This window comes from Bombus vancouverensis, chromosome 4 (assembly GCF_051014615.1).
Source record: "Bombus vancouverensis nearcticus chromosome 4, iyBomVanc1_principal, whole genome shotgun sequence".
Taxonomy (NCBI): Eukaryota; Metazoa; Arthropoda; class Insecta; order Hymenoptera; family Apidae; genus Bombus; species Bombus vancouverensis.
In genome coordinates, this window is record NC_134914.1 from 1,041,674 (window position 1) to 1,053,785 (window position 12,112).

Below are 12,112 nucleotides of genomic sequence, written 5' to 3' on the forward strand. Positions count from 1 at the left end.
TGACTAAAACGCTGCACACCAACATAGTTTTACTCAGTTACTCATTCACAAACATACGCATTGTATTTATGATAAAAATTCAAATTTAGATAAAATAATTCAAATTGTACATGAGTTTCTCTGTGCGCATAAACTTCATAAAAATTTTTAGGTTACTTAACTACAAATATGAATAGCTAGACAACAATAGCTACCGAGAATGTTATGCTATGGTGTCATCAGAAGTTGATGTTATAATTTTTTAATTGAAGTTATAAGATATTATTAATCGCAAATAGATAATTTTTTTTTCAAGAAAATGGTCTTTTGTTCCTTTTAAATTGAATTATTCACATTATTGTAATAGAATTATGTTTATATATTTATAATATACGTACTATGCATTTAGTATATACATATATACATATACATAGGTACGCATAATATCTTTAACAGTAAATTTTAACTACAATCAATAATCTTTACGAGTGTGTATCTATAATATATATAAGTATAAAGTATATATTTAAATGCACTTGTATGGTGGTACACTGGTACCGTTTACCGTAATAAGAAGATGGCGATAGTACGATGCCAGTGGGTGCTAGTGTAAGTGTATATAATGGCAGCTTCAAAGGTAACACATTTTTTAATTCAAATTTTTACCTAAGTCTTTTGTACCGATTGCGTACTTATAACAAATGTTTATTAATTAAATATACCATTAACTATAGACAATTGATAATTTTAATTATGAGCGAGACCTTTTCTGCATGGATTAACGCGAATAATTATTTATATCGGTAAGTATTAAGTTTATTAGAATTTATGATTACCATTGTATTTGCATAATATTTTCGGGTAAAAACATATTTCACTCGGAAAAATGCCGAAATAAAACATAAATCCGAATATTATTTGGGGTACCTAAAGTAATATTATACCTGATCATGCTTTATATATTGTAGTTTATAATGTTTCGAAATAGAAACTTGTTATTTAAATAGGAAGTTATCTAAAATTAATTATAGTAGGTATACGATAGAAAATCTCTATTTCCAAGTTATATATCTTTTGCGATATATATTTTGTTTAAGAATATTTAAGAATTTTGAAAGGAATATAGTTATTCGTTTTATAATTAAAAACTTCGCTAAATCTATATCGTTGATATAACAATTATTCTAGCTGCCGTTACTATTGCTGCTGTGGTAGTCGGAATCAATTTCTTTGAATATTTTATAAAAGCACCATCATTCTCCTAAAATCTATACTCCCATTCGCGTCTATATTTGTAATGTTGCGAGGTAGTATCTGGTCTTTTAAGTTAACCATTGAAATACGTCCACATCATCTTTCATGTGGTGACCTATAAACATTTCCTAAGGGGATATGTTACAATCTATCGATCTCTAGTCGATCAACGCTTTTCAAGGAAATACTCCTTTCTAACTAAGAAATAAGTTGTTTATAATATAGGTTCTCGATATTAGTACTTACATATGCACCCTCTTGAAACTTTTAATATTGTTTTATTTCATTTAATTTATTTTAATACAGGTATGTAAGTAGCTACGTAGAAAAGAAAAGATTTTAACATTTCTATGAGAAAATATTTCCGATAACAGCATTGTACTAATCGCAGCAATAATTTTTTTAAAAAATTTCGTTATCATAAATTTCATATTCTATATTCTTGCAATTAAACGCCTAATTAGGTGCGTATTTATAATCTAAAGAAATTGATTAAAACGAGAGTTAGAAATTCTTGAAGTTTTGATAGAAAACTGAAAACGAAATTTAGCTTTATAACATATTATGTAATAAGTAATATTTAACTGAGAATTATTGAAAGAAGGGAGGAGGAAGGTGTAAACGATTGTACACGATGAGGATAGAATAAAAAAGGAAGTAAAACAATAATGAAAAATTTGTAATCACGCGATTGTTTGTAAGCAGTGAAATAAAATTACAAGAGGAAGGAATTATGAAAGTATTTTAGCGACAATTGGTAATGATAGATGGTGGTAAAACGTAAAGTGGTCATGAGTCACAACCTGACGCGGTACGGGGAGGATAGCAGGTGCTACTACTGTTGGTGCTGGTACTGTTGGTGCTGCTGGTGCTACCATTATTGCAGGGGTGGCCAGCTGGATAGGCCAGCAAGGGAACGGATGTTCCCAGGAGATTATTGATCGTGTATGTAGATACTTCCATTTGGACTGCGTAGACAGCATGGAATTTTGCTGAAACGTATCGAATCTATCTTTTTCTAATTTTTTTAATTGGAAATACAAAATTGGATTTATATATACCTACCAGAGGTACACGATCATATTTTCTATATTAGAGTAGATTATAATGGTTATCTATTCAATGTAATAGATATGTAGAATATTTTTTCACAAGGAAGTTTATCAATTCCATTAGACATGTATTGGCTACAAAACTGCATATCTTTGCTACAGAACAATTTTTTGCCGATATTTCTGTGCAATTTATGATATAATAATAGAAGTAGATTCTCTAGATCCAAATTTGCTTAGAATGAAATCGTGTTATGAAATATTTTAGTTATACAGAGTGAGCAACGTAACTGGAACTATATATAATGTAGGTACAATTTGCTAGATCACTACGTAAGTGACAATAATAATAACCTTAAGCAAAATTGATTCGGATGAATGTTTGACTCAAAGACGATGCATGATTTCACTTTTTCTTATCGTTCGTATTTTTCGAAATCTCAGGGTTACCTTCAATTCTCTTAAGTGAAAATCAAGTTTCCTCTTATTGCGAAAATTGTGGATAGTTAAAATTGTTTGGGAAACTCATAGAATAACAGCAGACACAAATAAAATATTTATCGTTCTGTCAATATCTTTTATTTTTTATTACATTTATGATTTTTATAGACTTACGTATGGATATCATTAAAATCTTAAAAGTTCAAAAATTGAAAAGCTTTGAACGACGGTATATCTTTTAATCGAATATTTAATGTCAAATATTGTTAAAAATACACGGCTGTATTGTTTTATGAACGTTGATCATTAGATTTATCGATGCACATCCTTAGAAGTAGTAGATTAAATTTCGTAAAAATCATGGAACCGCAAGGAGAAATGTAAAAGAGTTAAATTTAGAGATGTAAGGTGGGCGATCGCTTGATAGGATCTTGACAAGCAACCCCAACTCAGGAAAGAAACAGTTTGATACGTGCTCGTTGTGAATTAATTTTGATAAGTCAGGTGATAGAATCTTTCCAAAAGTCGTTTAATACCACTTCATCGTACAAATATTTCGAAAAACACAAGTGATAGAAGAAGTTAGGTGATAGAATCTTTCCAAAAGTCGTTTAATACCACTTCATCGTACAAACATTTCGAAAAACACAAGTGATAGAAGAAGAGACAAAAAGTACGTTGACAAATAGCGTAGCACGTGGCCTTCTTTAAATGCATTCATTTATTAGAAAGTTATCGAAATAATTCAAATTATGTGCCTTTGTTATTAATATACATGTATCGGCGAAAATTACAAGTTTAGTTAGAAATTACAATAGATAAAAATGTGTGATGTGCTTAAATATGAAGTAATATCTGAACCAGAATCGAACGAATATACATATAATTTATTTGACAATATTTAAGACTATTTCGTGATTCCACGAATAGAGAGGGTTGGTCAACCATTGGATAACGCCCACACCATGAACCTGCGTGTAGGGTAAAATTGAGTTCGGATCTCGTGTAAATTTGTCAGGAAAATTTTGTCCTAACGATCCTAACGGACATCAACCAATAATAAGCAGGCTTCTGAAATTTAACACGCCATTCTTAACGTCGTCGAATAGCTACGGTTCTCTCCCCTCTCTTTCACGTTGGGATATCGCAAGTGACGGTCACTGCCTTCCTGATTCGATCAATGAAAGTACCTGTACCAGAACGTTCAAGCTATGCGACCACCCCTACTGACAATGAAGCATATGACCATCTGATTTTCATTTACATACTTTCTGGACATTACTACCCATATATGTACACTTCGATCATCATTATTTCTAGTACAGACTGTAACCTTCAAATCAATCTATTTTTTTCTCTTAACATAAATAGTACATACATACCTATTTACATTGTTTTATATCTGCCAGAATACATCATCTACATAGGGAATTGTAGTGTATTTCCAATTAATATTTCTTTTAAAGATATTACAAACAAACTTTGCGTCATTCATTTGTATTTTACATTTACCTAACCCCACTAAAACAATTTCTTTTTATACAAAAATTACACCTACGTATACCTATTTGATTGATGCATTCGAATACGTATTCAACTTTTTGGAATAGAATGACAGATATGAAGCTACGTAAATTGTAAGTTCTACTTGCGATGACGATTCGTGTTAGAGGTATTTGCAATACAATCGTGATAACTATATGGAGTACGACCGAATAACATTTAGAAGCAGGCATGAAATAATTTCTTATGAAAAGGTAAGAAGAAGCAAGAATCAAATTTTTTCATACGACGCTTCGTTTTCAAGAAAATCGATTTTGAAAATTTATAATTTAAAATATACTTGAACATGGTTAATTCCGGACTGGGCAGGAATAAATAATCGACAGGACATTATTCTACGTGTAAAAACAAATTGAAAATGCGGAACGAAAGTGGTCTACAAGACGCTTTGTTTCCGAGAAAAATGAATTTGAATATTTATCATACGTGAATTCTTAGTTAAATACGTTCAGACTTTATTTTCTTGCAAATGAATTATTGTTTACGCGTACCTATTTCGGTAATTAGTCATGTTCAGGCATACTTGATAAATTTTCAAACACAATTTTCTCGAAAACGAAACGTCGTGTGAAAAAATTTGATTCTTTTTTCTTCTTACTTTTTCATAAGGAGTCGCCTCATATAATAATAAGCCTGTATAATAATTTTTCAAATAAAATATCACATAAATACGTTTATTTATGTTGAGTTTTCCTCGTATGATATCGTTACATATATTTTTTAAATCAATATTTGTAATAGCGATCGAATAGTTGAAGATTTTGCTATCTGTTGTAATAAACTTCAAAGCTCTAACACTTTGCATCAAATTGGGATTGCGAATTACGGTTATAAAGTCTTTAAAAATGTAAACAACTTTAAGAAAGGTAATGTAGTAACGTAAATAAGGAATAGGTACTTATGTATGTAGTTACAATTGCATACTTACATAGCGTGTGAAATATTATATACATATTTATTATTTAACGATCTGATATAAAGTATCCTTTATTCCTCACCGCTATCGACGTTATAAAACGTATTCTAAAAAAGTTCTGCTGAAGAAATTACAATAAAAATCAGTCTCTTCTCTAAGATATGTAAGTACGTAACTTTTTCAAATAGTATTTCCAGCTTTTTAACATAAGCGGAAAATTATAATCAGACTTTATTAAAAAGATAAAGCTACTAAACTATATCTGCATAAAAAATTATACGTACCTACATGTATTTAATCCCATGTAAGTATAAGTATCCGCTTAAAAATTCCAAATATAAGTGTTATATAAAACAGTAAATTGTTTATACGTTATAACACGAGAAGTTTCTAAAGTTAATAAGTTTCCTTTTTTTCTGAAATGATTTTCTTAAAATCAATTAAGCTATACGACTACGTAGAGATGAGATATTATTTAAAAAAACAATATCACTGCGATGAATTACAGTCTCCATGATAATCCTGAACCTTTTTACGTTTTGATTTTATTGCTATATAGGTAGTACTTAACTATCAACTATTTTCCCTATTAGGTTGGTTAGCTATTTCAACTTTGCAGAAGAACGTATACATGATGCAACGAATTATAAACAAATTCCTATTTAAGACATATACATATGCCTTATTTAGTTCAGTATTTAGGAACTGTTGTAGACCGAAAGAACCCTTTCTTCTAAGAAAATTACTTTCACCTTTTATTTCGTTGGCAAAGTTTGTATAAAATAAAGCGGAAAGGATAGAAGCAAAAATGCGAGGTCGAGTTCCCCCGTTTACTGTCCAAGAAATTAAAAGAAGGGAAAGGTTTGCGTTTGCACGCAGGTTTGAACAGCGTGTAAGTACATATGGTCCACCTGCAAAAGGGAGCCAACACCTGTCACGCACACCAACCACGGCCAATGGTTTACAGCACGGCAAGCAAGTAGATTCAAAGTGGGGGATTATCAGGGCTTTCGTTACCCCTTGGTACTAGTTTCATTCGAACGATCATGCGGTTTACATGTTTTGTTCTATACATTGGTGAGAATGTACGTATATGATGTAATAAATCGTAATCGGATTCATGTTCACAAGTTTTTTTGTAAGTTCGCATAAATGTTTGTTTCACTGTGAAGGATCTTAATTTGCGTTCGATGTATTACCTTGGGGAACGTTTAGAGGTGTGTTGTAATTTTTAAATAAGAATTTTGCTTGAACACCGCACTTCGTGAAACTCTCGTATTGATTTACCGTCTAATTGTTTTCGCTGGATATTGCAATATCAGTCCTACCTAATATCGGATATCAGCGAATTTCGATGCATAAATGAAATGGATATATCCTTTGTCATCGATAGAATCAATCTTGAAAAAAAGGTCTTTTAGACTGTCGTTTTGTTCTTTTACTAATAAGTAGGTACATGTCGACGTCTGTGTCTTCTAGATTCTGTTATAACATCATTGGATTATTAGTATAATCAGCTATATGTAAAGTATCTTATTTTCATAAATTTATTTTAAACGAATTATTGTAGATATGGATCTTTTTAATAATATTCGATCCAATTTAATTGTTATTCCAATTATAATAGTTACGTATATCTTAAGCGTAATATAAAATTGTATAGAAATGTAATTCTCACTTTATATCGCCAATGTCCGCAAATTTTTAAATAATAACAATAGGGTTAATGAAAAACCTAGACACTGAAATAATAATTTGTTTAATATGTTTAATAAGTTATGTATAGATATGGATACTTTCATCCAGGCTCTGAGCACGCCTTCGATACATATGCGATGAAAAATGGTGAAAATGAAGGCAGAATCGATCGATACTAAGAAACCAACGAATCGTGGTGTATCAATTATGAAAGAAAATATGCATGATGACGATTACGGCGTTGAGGCAGAATTGACAAGTCTTTCATGGCTACAATCGCTTGACATTACAAGTGCTTCTAGTTTGCCAACACCACCCTGTTCTCCATCTCCACCTCCTGTAACGCGACAGCCAAGAAAGAAACTTTCACCCCTAATTAAGGCCGAATTAGGTAAGTGAAATTGATTTCATTGCATTGTTATTCGTGGTATCTGTATTGTCATAAACTGTATTATTATAAAAAGTAGAAATTTGTTGTTACCACAAATTTTGACTCGTTGAATTTAGGTTTGCAGATGGTTCTTTTTAGGAGTATCGTAACAATTTAATATGGCTAATAAAATATACGTCTACGGCTAAAGAAATAATAGCTACATACATAAATACACAGATAGGAAAATAAATAATTTTTTAACTAGTATCTATTTATTCGCTTTCTTTTTTTTAAATACCGTTCGTTTATCAAATCTAGCAAATACTTTCTTGTACATGTAAGTAACTACCTACTCGCTACTATTCGGTATAATGTTGAGTATAGGTATTTACATACGCATTTACGTAAATAAATCTACATATATAAACATAAAAATATTCGAGAAGCGAAGAAAATCGGCACATAGAAATATTATGCCTGCAAAGCATCAACAACGTGAAATAATTTTATTTGTTCAGATCTGGCTGCAAATGCCGAGAAGTATCGAACTGACCCTGACGCAAAACCGCCATTTTCGTATGCGACGATCATTTGCTTGGCGATGCGTGCAAATAATAACAAAGTGTCCCTTTCGAATATATATGCATGGATTCGAGAAAACTTCTTATTTTATAAATATGCTGATCCAGCTTGGCAGGTATAGTTAAAAATAAGATAAATTCCAATGTTGAAAATATGCATTTGCGAACATAATCTCTTGCAATTAAATAGATATGATCTAACAGCGGTCTCCTTTATTTTAAACAGAACTCAATTCGACACAATCTATCATTGAACAAGTGTTTTGTCAAGTTACCACGTTCAAAGGATGAACCAGGCAAAGGTGGTTTCTGGAAGTTAGATTTGGAAAGAATGGAAGAAGGTAGAAAATCGAAGCGACGCGCAACAATGTCTCAACGAATTCGTGGATCAAAGAAGCTAACAGCTGCAAAGACGATGGTAACGAACAATATTCAAAGCAATGGCGCCCCATCGATCAACTGTCCGTCAACGTTATACGAGACACCGCCCAGTAGCGTATCTCCTCCAATTCCAGACTGTCTCTCAGAAATTCCCGATTCTACCCAAGTTAGTTTAAGCGAAGATGATCTCACTGGTTTGTTAATCGCTACTGCGGGTTGGGATGAGAATCAGTTGGATCTCTTAGATTCTCTTCTTGATACTCTTTAAAAGATTGGCCGGTTAAAGCCCTTTGTACACAAACTCTGACATTTATATTTAACTTTCTTAACTACTCGTTATCCTACAAATTTATAGATACGTTTACAATCTTTTTCACGAATATGAAACAAATTTAAGTAAGCGGCTTCAGTTTCTAAAGGTTCGATACGTGATTCAAACGATTATACATACTTATGCATCTGGTAGATACTTGAATGTTTTAAAAGATGTTATAAATATTTTCATTTTGAATATTAACTGACAGTGAGAGATATTTCAAACGAATAAGAAACTATTATTTTGCCCAGTATTACTCTATTTAAGTTTATTGTACCTACGTACGTGGTGCCGATGGACGATAAATTTCCGAAAGGGCAGAAAAATTGTGTATATAAAATGTATTTCATTTATTTTAAATTAATTTAAAAAATAATATTTATTTATTCACAACGATAATTATCACCGTTGAAATATTTGTTAATACGAAAATATGATTTGTGCTTATTACTTGACTGAATACATACATATATCTATTAGACGAAAATTCTACGATAAATTGATAGTTAATAATACTGTGTATGAAAAATAATTATAATATATTTGTAACACAGTAATTTGCAGTGTGCCTTCGAATAAAGAATAAATATTTATAGTATCATACATTTGCCAAGTCGATTAATTCGTGTAGAGTATGTTTCGTATTCCTGCTTCAAAATAATAAAATACAAAGTGCCTTATAAATACATAAATATTACCAGTAAACAAATTGTACTTCGATTTTTATCTCTTCAAAGAAATTTTCTTGCGTCGGTAAAAGAATTAAAGGAATATTATTCCGGGAAATTAGAATGTAATAATCAACACTTCGATCATAATTCATTTACTAGTATTTCGCAACAATAAAAACAAATATACCTACCTACTTACTACATGTATGAAATAGTCAAATGGCAGAATATGAAGACATAAAATTCCAAAACAAATTGTGCGCGATAATGAATTAATGATAATGAAAGGTAACAAAAAGTTGTCTACGATTTGTAATACTTTTCTACATCGTCATATTTGTGCAGGACTATATCTAGATACATAGCTACGTAGGGTAAGTGTTGCTAATATCGCGTAGTCCGTAATATCGTCTATCCGAAACACGTTGAAAAAAAGACGTTAGAAATCAGCAACGGAAGTTATAGTCAAACATGTACAAAGTATTTTATGTATACTACACATAGATGTACAGTTTCTCGTACTTATATTCATGTGCCCTTTAAAACAAAAAAAAAGTAACTTTTTTCAAATTGGATTGAACGATTCGAGTTTTTGGACAAGTTGGATGAATAAGTTTCCTAATTAGACTTGTAGCGGATGAGGTAGCTCAAATATCAATATTATACTCTAAGTGTTGTGAGCACTTTATTTGTAATGCCTTGATACAAACCACAAATCCTGGTATATAATTAATCGGAATAAATACGCGCGTGTGTCGAGAAACTTCGTATACACTTTGATGCGTTGATATGCTTACTCTTCGATTGCTAAACTCTCTCCTCGTCAATTCGCTCGTTTATTTATACTGGTCGGAGGACAGTCGGAAAGTTTGATCTCGACTGCGTTTGACGGTTGAAAGTAACAGCGACATTGTTTTGCTCGGAGTTTGATTATTAATACAATATGTGTGTGTCCTACGATATTGATGCTCCGAGGCAAAACAGCAATAAGATTTGAATTTATTAGCGTGCCGCTGCAGACTAATTTCCCTGTAATGAAAATTTAAGAAATACATTTTGTAGATTTGTCAGTTATACAGGGTGGTTTGTAACTGGTGGTACAAGCGGAAAGGGGGTGATTCTACGCAAAAAAGAAGTCGAAAATATAGAATAAAAAAATTTTTTTTTTAATTTTTCCATCGAGACAACGATCTACAGTGAGATCCGTTATAACGAGACGCGATAAAGTGCACGCGTACCGAGCGAAAATTCAAAGTCGATTTTCTCGAAAACAAAACCTCAAACGAAAAATTTTTATTCTATATTTTCGACTTCTTTTTTCGCGTAGAATCACCCCCTTTCCGCTTGTACCATCAATTACCAATCACCCTGTATTACATACTGAAAATTCCATCGAAATCGATTAACGCTGCTATTAGCTACAAACGGTTAAAAATGATGAGAATTGCAGTTTTTCACGACATTGGGCCTATACCTTACAACTGTAATAAATCCAAAGATTCTTACGTCTTTCGATGTATATCGCTTGTTTACGCAACAAGCGATATCGGTGAAATTTTCAGCATGTAGTATAAATCTGGAAACCGTATTTTTTTAATTTTGATTACAGGCTCAGATAAAAAGGTTGCAAAAAGAAATCTCTGTAACTATAATTTTCTTCGCGATTCCGATCAATTGCAGTTCTTTCAAAAATTTTTTACACGTCATTTAGTAAATTACTTCATCTAACTTCTAAAAAGGCTCAGCCTCCAAGTTTTAAAGAGTAGACGAATAGGATAAGTGTGAGTAGGTGCCTAATGTCTCTTTCGTTTCAGACTAATTTGATATAAAAATGCCTCTTACCCTTTGAGAACGACTTGAAATTTACTAGATGCACTTATGACATACAATCTATAATCATAAAAACTTAATACTAAAAATTTTTTATATAAAATCCTGATATTGTCGTGAAATATGATAATTTTTCAATTAGGTTAACCAATCGATATTTTCTACAAATGATTTCTATCAGATCGGACATCGAATGGCAATTATTTATTGATCATAAATAATGAAAGACAAATAACGGAAGAATTAACTATACGCGATTCAAATGGTGACTAATTGATTATATTAAATATTTCTGTATCTGATTTAAATTGAAATTAATTTCCGTCCAGATGTTGTTTGCGACATTTTATAAAATAAAATATTTTTATGCGCACTATATATTCTCCTATTTCATATATTTTTATCGAAGATTCTTTTTATTCTTTCTTAATTAGAAAAAAAATATAGGTATAGTAGTAATTAGTGATTACGTGTGCACATGATTTAATAATTATACACTAAGGTGATCGTAACTTCTAAGAATCACTTTATATTGAATTGTATGTGAAATGTAGGTATTTACCATAAAATAGTAAATACTTTGCATATGGATATTTTATTGCAGCGAAAATAGTTATTGACTAAATACAAAAAGCGAAACTTCCATTCTAGCCCATATTGTAGTCTTTCACGTATTTTAATAATATAATTTGTACATAAATCTTTTTATTCTTTTAAGTTTCACATCAAAGTCGGAGTAATATTTTTTTTTAAACAGCTGTAAAACCTTTATCATAGTATATTTAGGTATATACTTACCTTATTTTTCTCGTAAACTCGAGTATTTGAATTTGAAGTACGTTTCATGTTTTATAAAATGGATTTAATTGATAATTATATGTAAATTTGAGTATGTTGTATAAAATAAAACCATTTTCATGAGATAGAAAAAGTGAAATAATTGGTTCCCTAAAAAAACTATTCATTTCCCAATGGAAGATAAATGGAAGAAAATGATATAACAATTCTTTTAAAAATTCATGATACGAAGAGAAATGATTAAAAAACCAAAAGCAAT

At 31.0% G+C, this 12,112-nt stretch overlaps 1 protein-coding gene across 4 annotated transcripts; it reads left to right on the top strand.

Annotated features, from left to right (window-relative positions):
* Positions 1-6,224: 6,224 nt before the first annotated feature.
* Positions 6,225-11,811, top strand: LOC117161396 (forkhead box protein J1-A). Of its 4 annotated transcripts, none has more exons than XM_033342875.2 (4): positions 6,225-6,422; positions 6,982-7,294; positions 7,795-7,973; positions 8,084-11,810. In XM_033342875.2, the coding sequence occupies exons 2-4, from the start codon at positions 7,048-7,050 to the stop codon at positions 8,504-8,506; spliced, it is 849 nt and encodes a 282-aa protein (XP_033198766.1). In that variant the 5' UTR covers positions 6,225-6,422; positions 6,982-7,047; the 3' UTR covers positions 8,507-11,810. The 4 variants fall into 4 exon arrangements, with proteins under 4 accessions (XP_033198766.1, XP_033198772.1, XP_033198770.1 ...); XM_033342881.2 differs by having other exon boundaries at positions 7,012-7,294; XM_033342879.2 differs by having other exon boundaries at positions 6,270-6,290.
* Positions 11,812-12,112: the final 301 nt, after the last annotated feature.